Below are 27,087 nucleotides of genomic sequence, written 5' to 3'. Positions count from 1 at the left end.
TAGTTCTAGTAGTATCATAGTTTGGTTTGAATAATGGAGCAAATCGTGTTGAAAGAAAGGTAAAACTTCTGTTTCTTGACTATTTTTTCAAGCTTTAAAGAAAAAAAAAAGTTAATTTTCCTTAGTCGTACTAAAAGCTATTAAAAAATTGTATTTCTCTCCCTGCAAAAAGGGTATGAGGTGGGATATGCTCATACTACCTAATTTACACAATTCCTTTTTTATTAATTTAACCATTCAGGGTTGTTTTTCCCCTCATATTTTATCATAATTGTTGTGTATGTGAAATGAGTCTGAAGCATTGTAGTAAAACTGTGGAAATATTTCTTACACCAGCAGCTAATATCCTGCAGCTCATCTGCATCCTGTACCTGAATCACCCACTGCAGTGACAAGTAGAGCAAGTGAAAGTGAAATAAAATATAAAATAAAAGAAGCCACTTGCTGCAGTGGGAAATATGACCTAAAATTAGCATCACTTCTGGGCCCCACAACAGCTTTTATGTCACCTGAATAATAGTAAGCATTTTCTATATAAATATTCCATAGGATTTTGCTGATAGACAGATATTATCCTTCAAAATGTGAATCAGGTCTGGAGCCTCAGCTGTGCTGAGAAGGACAAGTCAATGCAGAATTAAGTGGTCACTGTAGAGAAAAGAGAGTTTTTTTGGGGAAATGCTGCAATAAAAATCATATGATGGTGTTGATACTTCCAAAAAAGTGAACACACAGATGAAAATCTTTGCTCAAGTACCTGTGCTAACAGCTGGTCATGATTTGTTTCTTTTGAAGCTGCATGAGGAATGGCTTTGATTTTGCTTCTTTTATTAAATTATGGGGTACTTTTTTTGGGTTTTTTTTTTTTTTTTTTTTTTTTTTTTTTTTTTTTTTTTTTTTTTTTTTGATTGCAATAGCTGCTTTCTTTGCCTTGTAAATGTACAAAGTGGTCACTTACTCTTTAGCTTCCATATTCCTTTTTTGCTGTTTTTTCCTTTTCCACTGCTCTGTAGATATATTCACATTCATATAATGATGAGTTTTTTCAAGCAAACCCCATACCTAACTGCATGTATTGAAAATAAGCTCCAAACCTAAAAACTTCCTGTAAAATAGGAAAAGGAATATCAAATAGGAAAAGGAAAATACATGAAATACATGTGCGGTAGCACTGTGCAGATGACTTATGTACTCCTGAGCCTCTTGCTGCAACTCGTGACATCTTTTATAGGAGTGTCACCTTTAGGAGGCTATTTCTGGCAATGATGTTTCAGCATGGGATTGTAAGGGTAACAGTGGGTATTGGATATATCCTCCAGAGATCACCTTCACACTGCCTTAGATATTTCCAGGCATATAAAAAAAGGGAGCAGTATAACTTGCTGAAGAGCTCTGCACGCTTGTTTTATTCTTTCTCATAAAACCAGATTCAGTAAAAAACTTGGCCTGAATCTGCTATAATTTTCATCAGGATTCAAAGCCATTACTTTCTCTGGATAAACAGCAGTTAGTACAAATCTTAAATATACATGTAGGGAAATATTCAGGCTCTGTACCATTTGTCACTTGCAGAGCAGCAAAAGCAGCAGAAGAGGCACAGCCTGTGCTAGGGAAAAAAAAAAAAAAAAAAAAAAAAAAAAAAAAAAAAAAAAAAAGAAAAACCTTTCTACCTAGCTAGTCTGGAATTAGCCAACTGTCACTTTCCTGAGCCAGGAATAGGTGGAAGAGGAGACAGTGATAAAACTTAACTGACTCTTGGTTTTTCTTCTTTCTTCAAAGAGTGGGAAGCTGTTCCGAGTTTCAGGAACCCGCAGGTTCCCGGGGGCTCGCTGCGCACGAGCCATTTCAGGGAGTTCTGCAAACCCTGCCTGCAGAGGCTTTTGACGTTTTTCCATGGCTTGTGGAGAAGTCAGTCATTACAGACAGGCTGCTAAATTATGGAGGCAATTTTTATCTGCCAGTTCTTCGCTTCTATTGCTTCCTATAAGCGTCGAGAATGTTTGAGGGAAAAGTATTGGCGCGCTCGGTTGGCTGAGTGGCTCCCTGAGTTACTTACAGCCTTTCATTCCCAGGCTGTTCACAGATTTTTTTATGTTGGCCTGGACCCTTTTTGGCCACTCCAGCAGGTAGGCTGATCTCCAGCTCGTTTTAAAGCCAGTTCTAGGAGAAAAGAAACCTTCTTTTGCTATTCCTCATGCAAAATCCATTCTGAAGATTCCTTACGGAGCTCTGCTTCTGCCTTTGCAGTGCTCTCCCTGCACAGCCTCCAGTCATGGAGCTGATGAAAAATGGAGACACAGAGAGAATTTTTAAAAAGGGGAGGCAAATACTGTGACTTTCTGCTTTGCTGCTTCCTTGGTACGTTCCCTGTCAGAATTTACCTTAGTAAATAACTCTGTATTTAGAAGGGGTAGTATTTTAGCAAGACATAAGCCTCAGTGCAACGGAATCTATTTAAATGCAGCATAATTGAAATGTCAACATAGCCATGAAATGCCTCAAGGTGTTTCTTTGGTGAAGGCTGGATATGACACAAAATAGATGCCTGAATACTGTGGTGCAGAAAAAGCCTTTTCGTACTCAAGTCCAGTCTCACCCTCACCTTATGGAATGGTTGCAAATGCTTGGCTGCCTCTGTGGTCCCTGCTCGTGCCTTCTCCCAGGGAATCTGACAGTTCAGAGAAGGTTTTGGGCTCAGAGGAGGGAAGAGCTGTTGGTGCTCTCGAGCACGGAGTGTTTCCTGCAGGGACTCCCAGCCTGGAGCTCGTGCCCCACTTGGCAGGACACACTTTGTCCCTGCTCAGTGAGTGCCCAGAGATGTGGAGATGTGTTGGGAATCTCGTTTCTCCCAGGGTGAGGTGTAGCCCTGGTTTCGTGCTTGAGATGTTTTAGTTTTCTGAAATTCTTTTCCCAGAAAATTTTCTGTAAACAAGAAACACGTTTTTGTAGTTGTAACTTTGTTTTTCATTCCTTTTCCTAGGAGGGACTTCTTGATGTCCCTCTGGTCTGACAAAGGTAATTAAAGAACCAATGTCTTTTTGTCACCAATCAAATTGGTCTGTGTAAAATGGTATATAAAAGAAACACATCCCAAAAATAAGAGTAATTTCCGCCTTCCAAAGTCAAAGTCTGTGTCGTTGTAGTGTAAAACAGCATCAGTGAGGGTGGATTCTTCATTCAGATTGTGTTAGAGTGACTTGAAAGAAGACAGCACCATTGTACACGAGCTGCTCTCCTCCCCTCCCTCCTCCACCAAGAGCAGAGAATACAAAGTACCATTAAAATGTTCTTTTCATCTTTCAGTATTTTGAAGATTAAGCAGTGACTGTGTGTTAGTCTTTTCTTAGCAAGTCCTCTGCTTGCTGACCCATAAATCATGGCCCTCGAAGCAAGCTCCAAGTGGAACCTCAGTGGTGAAGGGAGGATTTTTTTTTTGCACAAGCAAAAGTGCCCTCAGAGCCTCCAGCTGGTGCTGCTGAAGGAGGAAGGGCCATGGCACAGGGCCCAGTGTGGTTGTGGTTACACCAAGTGTCATTTCTGGGAACATCCCAGCCAGCACTCTGGCTCCAGGTCTCACTCTGCCTGTGTGACACATCTTTTTTTAGCACTTGATAGACAGAGAGCACCAATCCATGCGACTCTTGCTTTATGAGGTTTTTTCAAGAGGTTAAGTTCAGTTTGATCCTCATCAGCAAACTGTGATTTCAGAAGGAAAACGAGCTTGACAACTGTTTCGACAACCTGAGTGTTTATGTATGTCCCTGGTTAATGCCTAAAGTCAATATCTGTTAACTCTGATTGATAAAAATATGTGCCTTTCATCAAGGTCAAATTAATTTGAGCAAATTTGCTTTTGCTTACCATGCTGCTTTTGCACAAAATCCCTTGTCAGACTTTGCAAAAAACTGTGCAGGCATTTTCTCATTTAAATTATGATTATCCTCACTATGAACTTCCCTGAGAACACCACCTCATTTGAATGTGTCTTTTTTTAAAGGATGCCGCAGATTGGATTCCAATTCAGACAGGTGATAAATTACCTGCCTTGACCTAATTCATTAACTTTAATGGTATTTGAAGTCTTTATTTTATTCAGGATCCTCCAATAGACTTGTCTTGTAGACATCTTTATAATGATGTCCATTCATCAGCCACTTAAAGGACATCACTTGAAAGTGGATGTGACTGTGAGGATGCAGATTTTTTTTCTGGGTTGTGTTCTGGCTCAGGATTCCTTGGATGTTGCAGGCTACGTCAGGCAAGTGCAAGGCTGACTTTGCATGAGGCAGTGAGGCTTGGGAAGGAGTTCTGGAGCTGTGTGTTGAATATGTATGGCTGGATTGATGTAAATTCAAAATTCATCTCATTAAGGTGGAAACTGCTGCTTTCCCAGGGTACAACCACAGCACTTGTTGTACCACAGATCTGGGGTTACCCTGTGGGGGACAGAGCAGGGCTGAGTAATGGAACAGGTCCTGAGGGGATGGGTTTGTGGGGCAGAGATGGAGGATTTTCTCCAGATATTTTAAATATTACTTTAAGTTGTTCTATTGCAAATATAAAAGCCTTGCTGTGCCACAATGGGGTTAATTTTGAAAAGAAGAAAACAATTTTCTGTGGATGTGTGTCTAACGCAGATTGTGATCTACTGTGTTCTCTTAAAATGTGGGTGATTACATTATAAGATCACTCTTACTAAGTGATTCCCATATGTATAAGAGTAATCACTCTTATTAGTGATTCCCATTGTCTGCTTCTGAAAATGGATTTAGGAAAGGGAAACATGGCAGAGCTGAAAAAGCAAGTCAGCACCAAAGCTGGAGTAGCAAACCTGCAACTTTTTATTCCCATCCACAGAAACAATTTTCTGTTAAAAGTAATGCATTTGCAACAACTACTGACACTACACCAAAGGGATCACCACAGCTGCTTGTGAGCTGATGTTTAACCACTGAATGCTGCTGGATTTGTCCTTCTCCTTCTGAGTCTGGGGGGAGATGTGTGGAAGGATGAAGCTGTGGCAGGAAATGGGAGTTGCTGTTTCCTCATCGCTCTGAAATGCCACTGGCACCTACACACTGAAAGAAAAAAATCTGATTAAATTCAGTAAAATGGTGGCATTTGCAAAGCTTCAGGTGATGGCAGGACAGAACAGTTTGGTGATAACCTGCCCTGAGGGGATGTGGGCCCACAGCTGCCAGAGGGAGGCCACAACATGTGGCTGGAGTTCACTCACACTAATCATGAAAATGTGAAACAAAAATAAACATCATAGATTTAATGTTTATTGAATAGTTTTAACTCATTGTACAAGTGTAGTCAGGTAACAGTGAGGAGTTTTCAGTAATGAATTTTGTAATCTGACTTTTCCTACAACCTCATCAACAGAAAGAAGAAAGGAGAAATGCTGCAAAACAACAATTTTGCCTTCTGAAACCTCTTCTCTTTTAGGTGTCACGGTGGAATTGTTTCTCACAGTTATGCAAGTATTGTGTGTTTTTCTTTAAGTTGGACATGCCCTGGCTTTTAGAGGCAGTTGAAAGAAAAGCCTTTTGTTTCTGGTGTCGTTTTTTCTGTGTGCTGGACTGACAGCAGTGAAAAAGTTAGGAAGAAGTAGAAAATATTGCTTTTTGGAGAATAATTGAGTGTGTTCAGAATGGAGAAGGTTTGGTAGTGTGGTGGAGGGGGCACAATGAGGAGGATGGAGCAAAATTAAAAATGGGAGATATCAAAAAGATGTGTCCAAACAGAGCAAAAATAAATAAATTTTTAAAAAGAAAAAAAATGCTAATAGACTTTGCAGAATAAAGCAAGTTTTTTTTTTTCTAAATTTGAGTACAGTTATTATATTTTGATTGTTAGAAAAAGTGAAGGTGAAGGGTACACATTTAAACTTTGCTGTTGCTACAAATGCTCTCCCAATTAAATTTTCAATTTCTGTTTTCTTCATGAAGAATTTAATTATCCTGCAGCCATTCTTACTCACTCCCTCTTCAGCTGCTTCTTTATTTTCACGGTAATCATCTATTCACATATTTTTTTTTTTTTTTTTTTTTTTTTTTGCTTTACAGATCATTCAATATTCAAGTACTTAATGGCTTTTATTAAAAGTCTGTAAATAAATAAATAAATAAATAAATAATATCTTCCCGTCATTTTTTCTTTTTTTTTCTTTATTTTTTCCCCTCTTTTTTCTTTTTTTTTCTTTTCTTTTTCTTTTTTTTTCTTTTTCTCTTTTTTCTTATTTCTTTTTTTTTTCTTTTTTCTTTTTTTTTTTTTCTTTTTGTGTTTTATTGGCCATTCCAAATTCATTTTTAACTTTGGGTATGCTTAAGCTTTTACTGGTGACAGGGAATAGCAAGAAGATGATTTAGCCCCAAGTTTGTTTCAGTGATGTCTCATAACCATGTTTAAGTGTGTCTCTTCACACATAAGGACGTAACTATCAAAACCATGTCAACACCACCGTTTTCCAGGCACAAGTCCAGTAGCAATGATACAAAATATTGTAGGCAAGATGTTTGCAGCCTGTTTTTGTTTTAGCAGCACTTTTCAGGGGGAAAAAATAGTGATTTTCTAACTGTGCATTTATGTAATGGCTGTTCCAGCTCCCAGTGCCATCGAATTTTCTAGAAATGCTGAGAATTCTTCTCTCAGTGGAGAAAAATCTCTTTGTAGTCTGAGCATCCTCTGAGAAGTTCTGCTACCAAGTCAAGCAAAAGAAAACATCTAATCCCTACTAATGATGTTCCACAGCTGGAAAAGGCTTCCTGCATTCAGAGAGCTCTTCCAGGGAAGGTTTTGTGTTCTTTAGTGATAAAAGCTACTCTGGAATTCTCTGACTGCAGAACCAGGAGCTCACCATCACTCAGCTGTGGTTCAGGGGGGAATTTGCTTCTTGCTCTTTGATCTGGTCAAGAATTCACAAGAGACAATAAAAATGAGGCACTTTGTCCAATTTGAACCCCATGGTTTATGAGAGTAAAACACAACTCTTTTTGAAAGTTCTCCAAAAGGCACACAAAGTTTACAGCATGCTGAAATCAGGCTCCTGTGAGAAGCTTTTGAAGAGGAGTAAATTAATCTTTTCTTCATTTTTCCAACCAGTAAGATCTTTATCTTCTGATGTTAATATGAGTTAGTAACTTAGGTCTTTTAAAAATATCTTTATGTTGCAAAAATATTTATTCTTTTTATATAATAAATAGAATATAATGAAGATATATACATAATTAAAGGTACTTTAACAATATTTTTGTCTCAAAACTTTGTTGCAAATAGTTATTGAGAGCTCTTAACTGTAAATCTAGCTTTTACTGATATAAAACACAGAGATAACAGTATTGGAGTAATCTTAATAGTACACTGCTATACTGAATATTTTTATTGCCTAGAAATCCTAATCTTGCCAAAAAAACATTCTGAGATGTAAAAAACAGCTACAAACAAAAGCTAAGGTGATGCATTTGTTGTTTAATTTCATAATTTGGATGTGAGTGGCTTTGCCCACTGAACCCTACATGAGTGGACCTTTAGAGTTCTTTAAGGAGGAAACAATGAGGTTCTCTGCCAAATCTGGAATGAGCCAAGAGCACCTGGAGTTCCATCCTGAGCTCCTAGTTGAAAAAATTGTGGAAAGCTACACTATGCTAGAAGTTTTCTGTACTTTATGGAGAGAATATCTCAGAATAGCATTTGAGAGAGGCAGTGATCCGCACCAAAACTGTATTTATTGTCTTTAGCTAAGCCCTTGGCACACTAAGGCTGTTCTCTGAAATAATCAGAAGATTTAGAAAAAGATTCTGGAAATAAAGAAAATAAAAAAGAAACAGATTTTTTTTTTTTTCTTTCCTCTCCTTTTTCTTTTTGGAATTGTGAGTCCCTCCAGGCAGCAGCAGCAATATACAACTTAAAATTGTCATGAATTGTTCACTTCCAATGGGACAAAACACGCTCCAAAAGTCAACTTGAATCCCACCCTGGTTTCTGCAGGGGGAAATTTAAATGTCCAGCCTCTTTAGCTGACTGAACATTTTCTTGTGAGGGAGTGTATCCCTTATTGTAGCCCCTGCCAGAGTCCAGGAGTCCATGTGTCTGTCTCCTTGGAATAGAAACAGCCAACAGTTGAGTAAGAATTTTATTTCTCTGGTATAATTTTTCCTTGCAACCAGTTTTTAATTTCGCTTCAAACTTAAAGTCCTTTCTGTTATCCTGCACTGGGTTTAGTTTGCACACAAACAACATTCACTTACTGAATCATGTGTTTGGTTCTCTGGAACCTGCTGCTATTTTTGTAATTGATTCCAAGTCCTTGGCTGAGTTTCCAGGAAGGCTCTGCCTCATGAGCCTGAGGTTTCTGCTTGGCAATTTTTTGAGGATTTTATCTGTCAAGTGTAGTTGTGTTCACGAAGAGAAACAATTTCTGAGGTACTACTTCCATGAAGAGGCATGAAATTGGGCATTTGGAAAAGCTATTCTAGGTGTCTTTTGTGATTTCAGAATGATTTAATTATATTTTTCCACATAGCTATGAACCAAGCAAAGTAAATAAAGGTGCCAGCTTTTTTTTTTTTCCTTCACCTCCATCCCCCTCAAGCATCAATAAAAGAAAATTAATAACTTTTTGTCCTCTCTGACATGTTTTAAAAGTTCATACCCTTCATACCCAGCTCTGTTGCACCATTATATCTACAGCACTAGATAGAAAAAACAACAGAACAGAGTCTAAACTTTTATTTATCTCTAGAAATTGTTGTTCCAGAAGAGGACTGAGACATCTTTGTGTGCCACATGAAGGGAACATGGCCTTGCCTTGCTGGGCTGAATTCACTTGAGGCACTTTGGAGATTTTCAGCTGATCTTTGTGAGCCACTGGATTGGGCCATTCCCAGAAATCCATGTATGAAAACACACCTTTGGTTCTGAGTGAGCTGATCCTCATGAGGGAGTGAGATGGTTCAGTCCTCTGCAAGGGACTGTTCTAACAGAGACTCTGAACATTGCTGATGCTGTGCTGTGAGCTGGCTTCCCAAAAATAAAGCTGGAAAACACGTATGAAACCACAGGAAGCCACATTTTTTTCCACCTAGAAGTCCTTGTCCAGATGAGGTGGGTGGATTTGTGTGCCTGTGTGAAGGGACAGCCCAGGAGAGGGACCTGAGATTTCTAAAGCTCCCCCTGAGAGGCTTCATAACATCCTTTACTGCCACAGAACATCCCTGAGCCTTTTCCCCAGCAGAGCCTGCTCTGCTCCTGCCAGCAGATTGCTGCTGTGGTGTCCAGGCATTCCTCAGGCACTGAACTGCAGTTAACTTACAGGGCTGAGAAACTGTGAGCTAATTCAGGAAATGCATTTTATACAACTAAATCCAGGCTACTAAAAAGCCCAGGTGATCTGTTCCTGCTGACTTCTGGACCTCTCTGTAGTTTATCCATTCACAGACTTTGTCATTCCCTGCTTTCATCTTTGGCCTTTCAACATGAGCAGTATTGTCAGGCTTCATATCTCATTAGACACACTTAAAGATTATTATCTGTACCTCAATGAACAGGTATTCAACACCATGAAAATCGGTGTGATGAATGGTATTGAAAATACCTAAAACTATAAATGGGTTTATATAAGCTTAAAGAAATGTGTATTCTTCTCATAACTATTTTTTAAAATGTATATCTTGCATCCAGGTTAAAAAACAGATAAGTTACTTTCCTCAGTCATGAAATAATTTACACAGTTTATTATTTCCCAAGTGAACTTTTCTTTTGCTTATGCTTGTGTATGGCAGCCAAGGTGTAACTAAAACAGCAAAAGGTCAGGATAATGAGCCATTTCCATGGGTGAAGCCAATATTTCTCTACATGCCTCCTACCTGCTGATCTCATCTTTTAAAGTGTTTTGTGATGTTATGGTTGAAGAACACCACATAAAACAAATTGTTTTGAAGCTGAGCCAAATATTGTAGGTCAAGATTTAGGCAGGCAGAGATTTCAATAGCACATCCTTGAAAACTAAATTTATCCATGAACTGGGTAGGGAGATACTGTTCAGTGATGTTTTTAAGATGGTTATACTCACATCTGAAAGAAGTGCTGAATGCTATGGAAGATTTTGTTCCCTTATTTAACCTTTGGGGTTTTTTTCCTGCAACATTCATTCTTCTCTCTGACTTCAATAGGTTGGAAATGACAGCAAAAAAGAAAAAAGGGAAAAAAAAATAAAATCTGTCTTTTCTAAGTAATATCTTGTTACTCAGAAACAGCCTGAACTTACTCAGCAAGACGTGCCCATTTTCACTGAACAATAATCACAGTGAGACTCTGCTGGTTGTGTGCAGACTGACAAGCAGATTAAACAAGATATGTAATTTTCCTGTAATCATAAAACAGACAAACACGTTGTGATGTCTATTTAAAATAACAAATTAAGTTGTTCAGTGACTGATTGCCAACACATAGACAGGGATAAGACGGTGAGAAAAGAGACAATAGAGAGTTGAGATACATCAGGTGAATTTGGGAAGTTCAATCTACGTCCCACCAGGCTCACCTTGAGCTGCTCTTTTCCAAGTAAAACTTCCTGCATCACCTGTTGCTACAGGCCAAGGTTCTCCTGCTGATGGGGCTGAGCTCTGACACAGTGTATTGAAAATATTTTAAAAAATAAATAATAATAAATAATTATTTTTTAAAAAATAAATTATAATTAACGTGACAAAAAAATCTGGTGCTCAGCCTTTACATGCCAGCATTGTTCTCACAGCAGTGGCTTAGGAGTGGACAACCAGGACTGCCCAGGTGTTTCTTGGGCCCCAGGGGTGCTCACACATCACCTCACCTTTCCTCCACAGGATGCACCAGTTGCTGCACCAAGTGTTCTTGTGCTGAATCAGTACTGGTTATAGTTGGTTATTGATGGTCATAGTAATGAAAAAGAGTGGAAATGCAGCAGTCTGGTGATACATTTTATCCAGTTACTATTTTATGGAAAATTGAGGAGCAGCCTGGTATTCAGGATAAAGCACCATCCTCAAGAATCGTTTCTCTCCTTCTGTCTTAAAAATATTATTTTAACACTGCAGGCTTAGGAATAGATTCTGCCCTCAGGAGCTGGAGCAGATGGAATTACCTAACAGCACTCCTAACTTAGGCACCTCAGCTGTGTGTAGAAAAAGGCTTGCAGTTATACCCAGGGCTTAGAACTGGCTTTAGCTGCTGTCAGAGTTCAGGATGCAGAGTTTTAACTTGTCATTCCAGGCTCTGATTACCCTGCCTGCGAATTCCTGTACAGAAATCCTGCTCTGCCTGATGGATCCTGGGGCAGGGCAGCTGGGGCTGCCTACAGACCTGAACTGTAAATGGCTGAGTCTTTAACATAGCCTCTTGTATTTTTTCTGAATGGATGGTTTATTCTAGGAGCTAATAAAAACCAACATTTTTAAATGTGGCTCCTTGTGCTTCTCTGCTGAACTTGACCGAGGTCACCCACAGCATGAACCTGATCTCTGATTTCCATGTCTCTTTTTCTGTGGTGCAGCTACCACAGCAGAGTTATGGGCTCAGGTGTCTGACAAAGTTCATTACAGTTCTTTTTTTTTTCTTTTATGGTAAGATATTAAAAACTAATAACATGACCGACAAATGTGAGATAAAAAACTCGCTGCATTATTTCAGTCCAGCAGTTGAGTTTTATCAATCAAGCCACCCTTTCCTGCCAGAGAAGCAATCCATGGGGCTTTGTATTGTGTCTCTAACATCAACAATAACAAACAAATAAAAAACTTAGGGTAGATTACAACAAAGTCTAATTTGTGAAAGGGTTGTTCTTCAAAAACTCAAAGCATAAACCAGAAAAGAATAAAGCTTACAGCATATATGTGATAAGAATAGTCTAGACATCAGTATATAAATATTGAATCACAAAAGCTGAATAAAACAGAGACAAGATCAAATAAATTTATGGAACACAAAGATGCTGAAAAGAATACTAATATTTAAGAGAAAAAACAGAAGGCACGGAGTTCAATTAGAAAAATAGTCCAGTAACAAGCTCCTGTAAGTTTGCCTTTGGGTATATTTCAGACACAAGGGAAAAAAAAAAAAAAGGATTAATCTTAGTTCCATAATGAAAACTTGTGTTGTAGCATAAGTGAAGGAACCTCCTGGGTCACGTAAATGGTTTCTGGTATTTCAGGGCCCTTTCCATATGCTGGTTTTTCTTGGTCTATCATGATCCATGTCAAAAGCAAGCACTTATTTTCTGTCCCTGCTGTTCCCACTCAAAGAGGAGTTCCAGAACCTGATTATGGTAATAGCTAAGAACCTTCTCATTTTCAGCCAGAATTTATTAATGGGCAATTTATACTCATTTGTACTTCTGCCAATAGCCCTTTAGTTTAAATTGTCTCTTTCCCCGCTGTTGATCCTCTGATATATTCATAGACAGCAGTCATAATTCCTCTTCATTTTCATCCTCTGGCACCAATCAAGACAGAAATTTGCAGTCTTTCCTCAGATTGCAGCTCTCCCTTCCCCTGCTAATCCCTCAGGCTCTGATTCTGCTTAAAGCTGAGTTTATTCTCCACGAATCCATCGGGGTGTGCACAGCTGCCTCCTGGAAGGAAAGCACTCAGGAGCATCCTGGGCTTTGCCATCAACACTTTCTCTATGGGAAACACTTCTCCCAGTGCTCTCAGTGATGCATTTCCCTTTTTCCCAGGCTCTGGTAGCTCCTGGTCACTCTCTGATGAACTATGTGACAAGGATCCTTTGTTGTTTCAAATTGGGAAGTCCTGAACTGACAACAGAAACTCTGCTTTTATCCCCCTGCTGTATTGTCTGACACTCCAACATGGAAACTTCAGCCAGTTTCTTTTTATTTGCACCAGCTCTGTATTTTTGATGTTTATCAACATTACTTAATCAATAAATTTTAATTGACAGAGTACTGAAAGGTTGTCAGTACTCTCCAGTATATATTGGCATTACAAGAAGAGCAGGGCAGGATTTATATATTACAGAATTTTATGGGAAATGTAACACAGAACCCACTGTAGCCAAAAGGCTTTATTATCATGCGGAAGGTTCAGAAATAATGGCAGCTAAATATATTTGGTTGTGTTTGCCTCAAATCTGCTTCCATGTAGTACAGAATCACAGAAAGGTTTGGGTTGGAAGAGACCTTAAAGATCATCTCATTCCAACCCACACCACCCTGCCAAGGCCTGGGACGGACACCTTCTGTAGCCCTGGTTCTGTGCCTGAGGTGTTTTGGCTTTCTGAAATTCTCTTCCCAAGGTATTTTCTGTAAACAAGAGAAATGTTTTTATAACTAACCTTGTTATTAATTCCTTTTCCTAGGAGGGACTTCTTGATGTCCCTCTGGTCTGACCAATGTGATTAAAGAGAGATTTGCCTTTGTTTCACCAATCAAATAGGTCTGTGTAAAATAGTATAAAAAAGAGACACACCCCAAAAATAAAAGAGTCATTTTCAGCCTTCTGAATCTCAGAGTCTTTGTCATTGTGGTGTGAAACAGCGTCAGCCTTCCACCTGATGAGGTTGCTCAGGGCCCCATCCAACCTGGCCTTGGTTGTTTTTCCTGTCAGGAAAGACAAAGCTAACGGGTATATTGGTAAATCTGTTCTACCTTTTCTGACAGTCCCCAATAGCTTCCAAATAAAGAAATTCAGGAATAAGAAACAGCAAGCTGAACTGTTTTTCCCCTTCACAGAAACAGCCAAAACATCTGAGCATGAGAACCTGGTGTGAACCCTTTGTGAACCTCCTGTCGGCTCAGAGGAGCTGACAGAAAAGGATAGTCAGATCAATTGCTTAAACCTTTCATTAAAAAGCCATTCAGGAAGAGTTAGTCCCTTGTATCATTCATCTTGAATGAACTGTGATAAGCAGTGTGTTTCATTGAACACAGAAGGAATAAACGAAGGCAGGATTTTATTACGGCCAATTCCTGTGGGAGCAGTTTGTCCGGGAAGCTCACAGCTCCTCTGAGTCATTGTCAAAGGTGTATCACTTTAGGGGAGATGAGATCAGCAGCATCTTTGCCTGATTGACTACCTTCCTGTGGGACCAGATGCCTGGGAGTGAGAGCAGCATGAAAGTCAGGAAACATAAGATTGGAATGGGCGTCTTTGAGAAAGCAGGGCGGCTTTTTGTGGATCACAACTTCAGAGAGTTCATGGAGATGTAGGGGAGTAAAAAAATGCTGCCCCTCGCATCTCCTGTGGAAGAAAGAAAACACTGAACAAAATGACCTAAATCAGAGCTGGATGAATTGTCACTACTCTCCAGGCTTGGGGAAAGTAGATCATCCTAAAGACACTCACAGCTGCTGCCTCTACCCCGTATTTCTGCAGATCTCACGGCTTGCTCTGCAGCTTGTCTTGAACTGTGGCTCTGCCAGAGAGCTGTAAAGCTCTCTGCTGTTCTTTCCTTCAGTGCAGCTCCTTCCTTTAAATCTTGCAGCAGAAATACCAGGCTTTGACAAATTCAGAGGTTTCTGTAGCTGTGATGAAAGTAGAAAGCTCAGTGATGCTCATTCTTCACTGCCTGTGTACTTTGTAAACCGGTTCTCGCTGAGAAAGGGAGATCAAAGTGGGTGCAGAATTTTGGAAAAGACAGGAAATGACAGTCCCTGGCTTTTATCTCTTTAAATGTCCTATCTGGAGCATTAAAAATATCAGTGTTCTGCTTCATGATTTTTTCTTTGCCTTCTCACTTCCCAAGAAACCTGTTACAAATCTAACCAAGCCTTAAATGTATACACAGCCTTCCATAGCTTGTCCTTCAATATTTCAAACATTGCCAGAGGCAGTCAAGCTCTGTTTTCTTCCAAAGGTTTTCAGGATCACTATTACAGCTACTACAAACTAGCTAGTAAAGTAGAAAATGCATTTGCTGTTTTACTGTTTAATGTTTTATTTATTAAAGGCATCTGGCAGAGGCCTTAATAATGTGCCCTAACTCTTGGTCAGTCCTGAAGGGCTCAGGCAGTTGGACTAAATGACCATTGTAGGTCCCTTTCAAATGAAATATTCTTTCCTAATCTATTCTTTGTTATTCTATTCTACTTTTTTATGTTCTTTCTGTTCTTATCCTCAACTGTTATTGTATTTTTTGCTTTTTCACTCATGGGTTCCCCCAGCTGGGTTAGCAGATCAGCAACAGAGCAAAACTTTCTGGGGCCAGAAAGTGTCTGTCACAATAAGAACACAAAATATATTTAAAATGATCTGGTGAATAATTTAGGGGAGGAGGGGAAAATGTCAGTCTGAAGTCAGAAGCAGATGGCAGCTAACAGTGGTTCGTTAATGGTTTTGTAAGGAAAATGCAACCATTTTGCTGTTAAAAGCCACTCATATGATGCTGCAATAACTTAAAATCAATTAAATACAACAATTTTTTGGAAAAAAAAAAAAGGCAGATTGACTTTTTTTCTTTTTTTTTTTTTTTTTTTTTTTTTTCCAAATGGACCTCACTTGCCAATTTATTGTCATTGTTCTCCAGCTTTCCTGGCTGTGTGCAGGTCTGTTCTGGTTCAGGCTGCTGCCTCTCTGCATCCATTAAGGAAAGAATACAAACAAACCAAGTCCTGTTTGTGAGTCAAATACTTCTCATCCAGTAGGAGCTCCTGGCTGTGCAGCCTCAGACAAATATTGGAGGAAGAAAATCATAGGTGGAAAAGGATGGTTGATCCATGTTTGCTCAGAAAATGAGATGTATTGAATTTATTCAGATAGACATGTTAAATCAACAGGTGCCACCTTGTCTGGTTCCAGCTCCTCACCTTGGAGTGCAGAACCATTTTAGAGACATTTAGGGAAGTTCTCCAGTTTATTCTCTGTGTGGGACTTGTTCTTGGAAAGGTGTAGCAGATTTAAGGACTGGACTAGGGACTGGAAACCAGCAAAGCCTGCTGCAGCCAAAAAATATATTACCTTCCCATGCCCAAAAGGCAGAGAAATACAGCAGAAACCACTGGGAAAATGGGCAGAGTTAGACAACGTGTGGTTTATTGACCTCTGGGCAGTCTGTGTGGCACAGAGTTCTAGGGAATGCCCTGAGATAATTGTCTGAAACCACTTTCTTTTTAGAATAGTTGCATTAGAATAATTAGTAACTTTATGTGCCGGCCACATCCACTTTTCTCCCCAAATTTCAGCTGTATTTTGACAGTCTCTCCGGAATGGAGACTCCAGGGCTCAGATGCTGATAGAGACTCTTCTTCATATTCATGTTCATTCTGCTCCCAAGTAGAACTTGATGAATAATGATCAGACGGATTAAAACTCTTCTCATATATTAGGATAGAGATTTCTCTTTTTCCTTAGGTCATACCCACTTACTTAAAGCCAGCCCTGTAGCAGAAATTTCTCTGTCCATTTGCAGGTTATTTTCTGATCCATCTGCATAGTTTTGAAAAATACCCTCAGAGCACCTCCTTAAGCTGGGTTTCTCAATCTTCTCTTCATTTTCCTGGAGGGAAAAGAGTGTTGTTCATTAAAATAGTGGGATTTTTTGATCAGCAAAATTACTGAAACACACGTCACATAACTTGAGGCTGGGAAGGGTTGGAGCAGTTTTTGGTTGGTTTTGTGCTGTTTCATGCTGGAAAACATTGCAGTCTGTATTTCTACAAGATTTCTTCAGTTGGTTTGCATCATGCCTTGTGCTGATGGTGTGTATTTAAGCAGATTCTATTAAGGATGTCTGCAGTAGTGGCATATACAATCTCCGTGGGTTTATTCAGAATTACATGTCCAATGTTAAATTATTGAGGCACAATGTATCCCCACTGTTTTGTTGTGAAGGTTTTGTGTGCATCATTAAATCAAAACAAGCTTTAAAAAGTTAGAAAATCAATTGGTATGAGGAAAAAAAAAAACATAGATGTTGAAACATTTCTCATAATCTCTTTTTTTTATTTATCTGTTACCACTTCAGGATTGTTTTTGTTTTGGTTTATTTCCCAATAATTGTTTTGATTAATATGCAAAAAATGGATGTTCAAGCAGAGCAACAGTACACCTCAGTAATAAACTTGTGAGTAACTCTTGATTCAGATAAAAGGTTGATTTCCAACATTTAACTGGCTGACATGTAGTTTTCATAACAAACTTTTTAAGAGGTGCATGTGTGTGATGAATTTCTAGCTAATGTAAATGGTGGTGGTGTTTCCTTCCTGGGACATACACATAAATATATTTCAATGTTTCTAAGGTTTGGGATTTATGAATGACACCAATATTCAGTAACATCTTGCTCTGTTGCCTTTCCCAGAGTTGCTCCCCAAGTGCCAGCAGATGAATTGCCAGTACAAATGTGCCATCACCAGGAACAGCACACGGTGTTACTGTGGGGACGGGTATGAGACCAGCAGTGACGGGAGAAGCTGCAAAGGTAAAAAACAAATTCACTGTAACTGTCCTGATGGTTCCCTGTTGTTGTAGGACATGAAAGAAAGATGAGATACTCCAAATATTTCAGAAGGCAAAAAGCATAGAAAAAAAGGCTTTATTGTCTAATTTTTACTACTTTTTATAAGATGTTCCCGTACAGATTTAACATGGTTGGTGAATAGGAACGACACCTCTCAAATCCTATTGTTCAAACTAGAGAAACAGAAAAACACCATCTGGAGAAAGATTGTTTTGAGAAAGGAGAGTTGTTTGCCAAGATTGTTTTGAAAAGAAGCTTTCTTGAGAAATTTTTCCTTGGGAAAAAGTTAGCAGCTGCCAGCAGGCTGAAATCTCTCAGACTCAGGAATATCAGGCCCACTGTTGGCTCTCAGGGGCAGGGAGCTGGTGGACAACCAGGACAGCACTTACACTCCTCACCCTTCTTTAAAGGTGTTGGTCGGGACAAGTGTGGGCTTCTGGGGCAGGGAATGGCAAAGAGTGCCCCTAAAATGAGAGTCAGGACCTCCCTCCTGCCTCTCTAATGCTCCTGTGCCCCAGCAGCAGTAACTTTCCTGGAGTTACTGAAGGATCAGCTGGTCTGGAGGAGCTACAGCTCAGTTGTGTGAGCTGCTCTCTCTCCACACCTCCTCACCAGGAGAGCCTCTAAAACTTGTAGAGTTTCACTTCACGGCCATCAAGTCACACCTGGATTAGAGTTTGAATAATGAACCCTCCCAAAGTCATACAACTTAGCTGGAAACATTATTTTGGATCAATTAATTGTAGACTGAAATTGTAGACTTAACTTGTAGACTGTTCTCTTCCATTTTTGAAATATATTGCTTCTTCATTCTTTCTCCAGGTGTTTGTTTCTTGCTTTATTTTTTATCTATTAATGATCTTATTGGAGTTCTATGGCCCTATGGATGTTCTCACTACCAATCACTCCTCTCTCCAACTAAAAGTACTGAGCCAGATTCTTCATAAATATAATTCATTATCAGTTTTTTTCTCTCTATGGCTGTCATGTTTCATGATTAAAAATATATCTCAGGAAATAATTTAAACACAGGGGTTTTTAGAATGTTAATTTATTGCTTAAACCCTCAACCACTGTTGAATAGCATATCTTGATTTTATGGTATTATCCTTATACACAGTAGTTGAGAAAAATGTTCTTTATATTTATTAGAGGAGTATATAGTTTTTGATGTTGGATGGTGATTTAATGGAGAAGCAGTGACAGCTCATTTAAGGAACTGTAAGACATTGCCAGCATAAATAGGTTGAGAAGGGTAATCAATTACTTCCTCTCCTGAAACGTTGCTCCATTCATCAACCTGATAACTAGTGATCTCTAGTACTAACAAGGACCCAAACGTCTCCGTAACATGATGTAGGCATTGGAGACTACTTGAAATAATGAAGGTTTTATCTTTCAGAATTAAGAGCTATTGAACTTGAAAGCTCCTGCCCTTCTTTCTGGCTATTTGAGTGATTTCAACAGCCAACATCCCTGATAAAATTCATGGTTTGAGAAAGGGAAAGCATCCAAGCCTCGCACCAAAATGATTCATGACTTAAACGTCTCTCTTGGAATTCTCAATTTTATTGAATTTCTTTCTCTTTTTTTGCCTGATCCTTAAACTAGATCTTGTTAATGTCCCTTTAGATGTGAATGAATGTGACACCTATGGGAGCTGTAGCCAGATGTGTGTAAATACAGATGGATCCTACTCTTGCAGCTGTGTGGAGGGTTATGTGCTCCAGCCTGATAACAAGTCCTGCAAGGCAAAAAATAGTAAGTTTTAACATCTTTTTACCTTCCTGAAAATGTTTTGGGGTTGGGTCCTAGAGGATTCATGTGAAAAGATAGAGATCAACAAAGGTGAGATGAACTTTCCTTCACTCTACTACAAAGAGCCACACAACAAGCTTAGAAAAAGCCTTTTATTAAGACAATACTCCAAGGGAAATATTAAAAGTTATTATCTGGATATTATTAATTAAAGCAAAATACTCAATTCAGCCAAGATTACAAGAGTTCCCAGTTTCCCTGTTCATAAATAAATCAAAGATTTTCATCACACAAACAAAAAAGGCTGTTTACCCTGGGAAGACAATGGAGACAGGGGAAATGATCATGAGGTAATTGTACCCTTAGGATGAAAAAAAACATGAGATTGCTTTGTCCTTGCATTATCCCAAGAGGTGAATTTCCTGATATACATATTCACATGAGGCTTTTTGTTGCTTAGTGCATGTTTTCATTACTTATACTGGATTGGGTATTTGAGGAAATTAGTCAATTGTGCTTAATGAGGCAATATAGTACACAGTGTTTTCTTATTCAGCGTAATGAATTAACAATGCTTTTATATTAAAAACCAAAAAAAGTTCCTTAAGGAATACTTCAACATCCACAGTGCTGAAGCATATGCAGCTGAGTATGAAGTCATGTTTATTGTATATATTTTTAAGGCCTCCTTTTTTGTAACTATTTTGCCATCCAAAAATAGAAAGGTGTAGTGATGGTTTTGAGGCTTCCTCGCCTAAAGAGCATTACTAGATGTGTCCTTTCTTGATCATCATAGGAATTAAAGAGTATTTTCATGTTTATACTGTTTTTTTCTTGATCCATACATAGATATTTACTAAAAAAAAATCCATAGTGAAGTCTTGTGAGATAAGAAAGCTCATGCAAAGTAGAAATAATTTATTATTCTTTTTTCTCCACTACCTGAAAATCAATAATGCAATTCTAGATCAGGAAATCCTCATGGTGCCAGTACTGGGCTTGAGATGACCCTTTTAGTTTCCCTTTTTACACACAGAAAACTGGGTAACAACTGAACATTGTAGTTAGCTGTTGGTGTCAAGATGAAATAAGTCACATTGATAAGGAACTTTTTTGTATTTTTTTGCTACTTTATCACATTTATTTGACAGAAGTTTTCACATTTTTAGTATTTTCAGAAAGGAATCACTACTCATTAATCAAAGAAATCCCTGTAGGACAATACAAATCAGGGTTGTGGTGCTGCACAGAAATGAGTGTTGCCCATTGCTTTGTGTTTCTTGGAAAAAAGGTAGTTTTGGATCAGAAGAACAGAATCCAAGGAAACTATAACTAGTGGTTCTTCTTAATTTCACAAGTTTTAACATACTGAAAAATACATCATCAACACATGGAGGCAAGGAAAAAATTCAAACATAGGTTTGGAGTTGTATCAGTTTTGCATAAATTTAGAAAGGGTTCCCACAAGAGTGTGAACTGGAGTTTTTGGCTTTTTATCTTTTCATCCAAGTGTGATTGCTTTACATCATTGATGCAGATACATGGGACAAGAGATAGAGTGTCTTGAGTGCCAACACTCAACATAACACACATGCAATTTGCCTAAAAAATGTACAAGCTGCATCTGAAATGAAATTATGAAATTATGTAGCTGAAGACTACTTTATGAAGTTATGTTAAGTGTCTTTCAAGCCTAACAGCACAGAGCAAATGATCTTCATGATAAAGTTTTAAATCCCTGACTATTCTTCAATTTCAAATATTACAATATTTGGGTGCCCTGACCAGGGGTGGTACATCCAACGTGGACCCAAAATGGTCACAAAATGAACCCAAAATGGTCACAAAATGGACAAATGGTCAAGAGGTTGTAAGTTTTGGTCCATTTGCATATTGGGGTTTAATTGTCCAATTACAGCTCCAGGTTGTGAGGTCCCATCCTTCTTGTTCCTCCCTCCAGCCCATCCCTTGTTTGTGCTTTTGGGTCTGAAAATTGTCCTTGGTTTTCAGCAGGGAAAGGATTTGTTTTGTCTCCTTACTCTGTGAAGAGAACTTACTAACACTTAATGTAAGACTCAGAATTGCACACCTGGGCAGCACAGAATTTGAAAAATATGAAAGCTATTTGAAAAATATGAAAAATACGAAAGCTGAAACTTAAGGCATCATTTCCATCTGTGCAATGTGATGTGGCACAAGGAGCAGAGAACTCCTCAGCAGCTGCTCTTTGCTGCCCTTCAGCCTGGGAGGGGGCTGAGCTCTCTTCTTCATTAAATTCTGCATTTTCTTCCTCAGCACAATTAAATAGCTCTGGAGCTGAAAGCTTTTAGCTGCACATTCCCTTTGGGGAAGGATGTTAAAATAGGTATCAAAACAGCTGGGGGGCTCACTGTGGGGTTTTTTTTCCAGACTTTTTAGGCCTTTTCTTGTATGAATATAAAGGCAGTTAATGGTTTCTTCTGAGGTGGAAATGAAACAAAACACAGCTTTGCTGAAGAGAATTTAGGAACTTAGTTGTTTACCAAGTTTTTATGCCTAAATTGCAAGGTCTGCACGTGATGAGAAGAGTATTTAAGGAAAGAAAATTATAGGCTTGGGAATATCTAGCTGAGGAAAAGAAATTCATCTGTTTTACAAAAGTTCCTGGTATGTTTAATATCTCCAAAGAAATGCTGTGTGGTAAGAAACATTTGTCATGTAGATGAAGTGGGATGAACTGATAATGACTAAATAAAAAAAAAAAAAATCTATAATTTAAAAAAAAAAAATCAGTCCTGTTTAACTGATTTGACAACACAATTTTCTTGTAAAATCTCACCAAACTAAGTTTTAAAACTTTAAAAATAAAACAACCCATTTGTGAGATACATTATAGTTAAACATCAGAAATAATGTCAAAAAAAGATTGGGTTGCTCAGTATTTTTTTCAGATTTTTATACAGTACATATATTGGTGACAGAGAAATCTTTATGATTTACAGTGTATACCCCAGGAAAAGGGGGTTTGTAAACACTGAATTCTGGGGTTCATGCCTTTCATCTCATCGTGGTGGAGAAAAATAGAAAATGCTGGTATTTCTGAGTTTATTTTCTTTCCAGAGGAGAAGTCTGTTGGCTGTGCAAAACACCTCTGTGTCTGATTTGTTGTGGCATCACTTATTGATCTGTATTTTAGACAAGATCAGGTAGGAGGGAAATACGAGTCTTTCATCTTTTCCACTGCTCTATCTTAAACATAATTCAAAGGAGGATGCTTTCATTTTAGTCGAGAAGGATGAATCATAAAACTTCCCTGGATTAAAGAGCTATTCACTTCTTATCTTTCCTATAAAATGAAAAAAAAGAGAAAAAAAAAAAAAGAAAAAAAAGAAAAAACTTGTGAAAAAATAACACATGTGAAGTCCACTTGTTTGAAAAGCTGCTGTCAGCTCATTGGAACTCACCCTAAATCTGTCCACTAAACTTTTAAGGTGTGTAGGATCTGTTCTCTAGGAACAGACAGCAGTTTTTGTGAAAGTGAAGACATGATTTTTTTAGTATCTCCTGTTTTCCACCTGCATTATGCTTTGCAGGTTAAGTTGATTTATATATTTTTGCCTGAATTTTTAATATTTTGCACAGTTTTATTATCAATACATTATGTTTTTTCAAATTTTGAAATCAGCCTTTATCTGAGCCACACTGAAGGAAGCAGGTAATCTACCCTGCTGTGAACAACCATGATTAACTGCTTTAATCCATTGAATTATTTAATGTATTTATGCTTTAAAAATACAATTTCAAGCCTGGTAATCTAATTTCTGTATTTTTAATGTGTAATGGTGCCTGCTGAGCAGAACCTCTTGGCAGTGCCACAGGTCCCCACAACACCTTTTTCTGCAGCCAGGTTTGATTACAATTGCTGCTCAAGAGGTTTGAAGCTGATCCTTTTGAAGAATTCCCCTATGTCTTAGACCCCTAATACCAAAATACAACCTTTCTCTGGAGTTTAGTGAGGTATTAAATCCTCGTTACAGTTTTCAATAGGTCAGTTCAAAGGAAAGATCTGGTTCTGTCTCACAGCCCTAAAGCACCTGGTGCCTTTGGAACTGCAAACAGCTCCTGTGAGCTGCCTTCTCTTTGAGGCTTTAGATAGTGCAGGCTGTGGAAATATCCAGCTTAACACCAAGTTTAAGAGAAAAAAAAAAAAAAAAAATCATAATAAAGGTCTTTTCACGCTGCTGGTAGCTGGGGAAAGAGTGATTGAATCCAGAAGTAGGCAGTGGTGTTATTTTGTGGGGAGAGGGGAGCTGAGCACAGAGCTGTTGGATGTAAAAATAAATCCCCAGACTCAGCAGGATGCAGATGGAAACGCTCCTTTTGAGGCAGTCTGGAAAGTCTGGGGTGAGTGGGTGATAGGGACGGAAGTTCTTAAATCTGGCTTTCTTCTCAAGGGTAGCAAATGCTGCTAAGAACAGGGGGAAAGAGAGATTTACAGGCACTGACAGCAAAGGGACTTACCTGGCAGATTTCAAACCAAAATCCCTTCCTGAGAACCCCCCACTACCTTTTCTTTTGGAAAGGGAGAAACAAACAAGACTCGAGAGCTTCACTCATGGCTTATGCCACAAGGGATTGTTTTACAAAGAAATTCAATCCCTGCAGTTCTTGGTTATCTTCTGAAATTCAGAGAAAAATAATGCTTGGATCTGACTGATGGATGGGTGGAAGTGACTGTGAGGATGATGGGGACAGGCAGCAAGTTCCAAAAGTGTGGATTCACAAAAGTTCATGTGGGATTTGCTGGAGAGGGACGAGATGTGTAGCAAGACAGAATATACATTATGGCATGAGAAAGAATAAATGAGGAGTAAATGAAATCCACATTAGAAAGAATACACAGTGAAGCTTTATAGAAAGTTTTTTTGCATGAAAAAATAAATTTTAAAATAAAACAACAAAAGAACAGCAAGATGTTTAAATAAAAGCAGACATTACCAAACAACACAACACCTCCAGTTGTAGCTTTGAGTGAGACCACCAAGCACTGTAGTCACTGAATTATTCTTTTCTCTTTAATCAGACCTGCTGATGAAGTACCATTTGTCAAATCTTTTTTATTTATGCCATTTTTTTTCCCCACCATTTAGACATCTGGAACTGCTTAGTGAAAATTTGAGGACTCCATTAGGTGGAATGTTGATTGAAAGTGCTGCACGTCAATGCAGTGTTCAAACATTGATGAATTCTTTTGGAAACAAGCAGATTACATTGGGGTGAGAGCTCCTGACGTGGCAACAGAAATTTTTTTCACATGTACCTCAAAGTGCAGAGTTTTTATCCTTTAAGGTTTCACTGCACTGGATTTTTTGTTGGGTTGGTTGTAACTTCTTTGAGTGACATCCACTCCTCAGATTTTGTCTTATTTTATAGTCTCTTATATGAAAAGCATTTTACAAATTCATGTGTCCTCACGAGTTCTGCAGGTTTTCCTGGCCTGAATTCTTTTTGAAATGCCAATAATCTGGATAGAGATAATTTGCATAAGTTGTATTTCATTTTATGACTTTGGCTAGAAAAATGTTGCAATAATGATACTTAGAATTAAGCAGAGGCTGTGGGGCTGGGGCAATTAATTTTCTTTAATGATGTGAACCATTGGAACAGCAGGATAAAATAGACTAATAATTGGGAATATATGATAGCTATGAAAATAAAAACAAAACAAATTTATTACATACCTTAAAACAAGCAGGTAAGAACATTAAAAAACTACATTAAAACCGAAAAGATAAATCTGAAATATACAGCTAAATCCTTTAAACTCCCTTCATTTTTTATTTTTTTTTCAGAGCCTGCTGACAGACCTCCTCTTCTTCTGGTTGCAAGCTCTGAGACGATTGAGGTTTTATACCTCAATGGCAGCAGGATGTCCTCCCGGAGCCCTGTGAAGGGATCTGCAGTGCTGAGCCTGGATTACAGCTACAGGGAGGACAGCCTGTGCTGGGTCCAGTCCCGAGAGCTCTCCAGCCAGCTCAGGTGCTCCAGGATCTCCACAGCTGGGACCTTGCCAGAGGAGTGGACAGTAAACATCGCCCAGCACCTTCACAGTAAGTATTTGGCAGCATTTGAGTGTCTTTGTTTAGGGAAAATTTGGGAGAAAACTTTCAAACTTCTCTCTGGGAAGCAAACCTAAACGGCTCTTCCCTCTAACTGGTCCCTTTTTCTTGGAGAAAAGTGGAAAAAATTATTTCTTTAACAAACAAAGTGCTCACAAGCATAAAGAATAAATAATACGAAACAATAAAACATTTTGTTGCTCTGAAGTGAGGTGGTAAATTTGGAAAGTCTTTGTTGTGGGCAGCTTACCTCTTACTGTTTCTTCCCAATCCTTCTGGAATCCGGGCCCTGGTGGGCCACAGGTGAGAGCTCCTGGAGCTCCCTTGGGTTTTCCAGTCTGGAGCAGCTTTAAACAGTCCTAAGAAAAAGGAAAAAAAACAGTCTAGGAGCTTCTCTGGTTCATCTAGCTAAAGCTAACTAAAAGCAAAGAGATCTCTGTCCCTGATTTTTTTTTTTTTTTTTTTCTTCTTATTTCCTCTATTCAGCTGTGACCCTTTTTGGAGAGGTTTTAAGTGTATCTTAGAGGGTATTTTATACTTTAGATATCAAAGTACCCCAAAGGTGATGGTGGCAGTGTTTCGTTGTGCATTTTCAATTCACCTAGCCATTGATATTTTGTTTTCCTTTTAGCAAGAAAAATCAAATTAACCACAGTCCTGGGCAAGATGTCCTTTGTATTGAGCTGTGTGTGTGTTCTGTCAGTTGTTTGCACCATCAGAGTGGACCTGAGCTCTGTGGTTTGTGCTCCTCCAGCCCTTCCCCTGCATTCCTGTCCCTCTGTTCCCTGCATGCCAAGAGAATTTTCAATCCTGTGCAGTCCAGATCTGCATCACTGCATCTGTTTGCAAAACCGAGGCCCTGGGATGGGTTTGAAATGAATGCAGTGCCTGGAATTAATGAGCTGCTCATTTTTCATCGTGCCAGCACACACCAGCCTGTGGTCTCTAATATTCTTCTCAAACTTCATGGTAATCATTCAATCTTATTTGGAATGAAGAATACTAATTCCCTTGGACATGAACTGACTGTAGATACTTGCTTTGACTTCTGCTTTGATTTTGATTTGGGAAATAGTGCTTAGTGACTTAAAAATCCCCAGAACTTTGCTGGGAGCTCTGACTGACAAAATCCTGCAGATTTAGCTGTGAGAGTGTTTTTGCCAAGCACACACATCCACAGACACTTTTGTTGTGTTGCTCAGTGGAGCAGCATCAATCCCCACAGTCTGGGCATGTCTTCTCAGAGGAAGAAGCAGCATGAAAACTTGCTTTTGTCCACCTAATTAGGATCTTGGAGACACCCCTGGAGTTATTCCTGCCAGGACATGGCAGGAATCTCATGTTGCTCTACCTGGTGTATTTGCCAGGTAATCTTGTGGCTGCTGCAAAACTGACTTTTAATTTTGAATTCTTCCTTTTCTTTGCTCTACTTGCTGTTACCTATTCAGGTCATTTCTGCTGTTTCTCTTCATCATACAGCACTACACCTGATGAGGTAAATTAATTTTGTAACTCCTGGTCAAGGAAAATGTTTTCAAGAGTAATGGCATTCTCTGCCAGCCAAATAAATGGTCATGGCCATGGGGTGATTCACATCAAATTGTACATTCTGTTCTTCACAGGAACCTTTTTTTGTGTTTGTGTGAAATTGGTTACTCCTAAAAGTACTAGGGAAAAAAATTAAAACCTTTTCCTAGCAGTGTTTGTAGAATTTTTTTTTTTTTTATCCCAATCTTCTAATCATTTTGTTAGTGGAGAAAAAAAAATCTGCATTTGA

The 27,087-nt window shown here is 38.7% G+C and overlaps 1 protein-coding gene across 1 annotated transcript in view; it reads left to right on the top strand.

Annotated features, from left to right (window-relative positions):
- Positions 1–27,087, top strand: part of LRP1B (LDL receptor related protein 1B) — a gene marked incomplete at its 5' end in the record, with an annotated part of 645,110 nt that overhangs the window by 323,968 nt on the left and 294,055 nt on the right. Inside the window, 3 exons of the mRNA XM_083865658.1 lie at positions 17,296–17,415; positions 19,087–19,215; positions 25,044–25,301. Coding sequence (XP_083721784.1) covers positions 17,296–17,415; positions 19,087–19,215; positions 25,044–25,301 — 507 coding nt within the window. The remainder of the gene's footprint in view (positions 1–17,295; positions 17,416–19,086; positions 19,216–25,043; positions 25,302–27,087) is intronic.

Source organism: Zosterops lateralis (genome assembly GCF_965231275.1).
Source record: "Zosterops lateralis genome assembly, chromosome: 7".
Classification (NCBI taxonomy): Eukaryota; Metazoa; Chordata; class Aves; order Passeriformes; family Zosteropidae; genus Zosterops; species Zosterops lateralis.
This window is presented reverse-complemented; position numbering and strand designations above follow the sequence as displayed.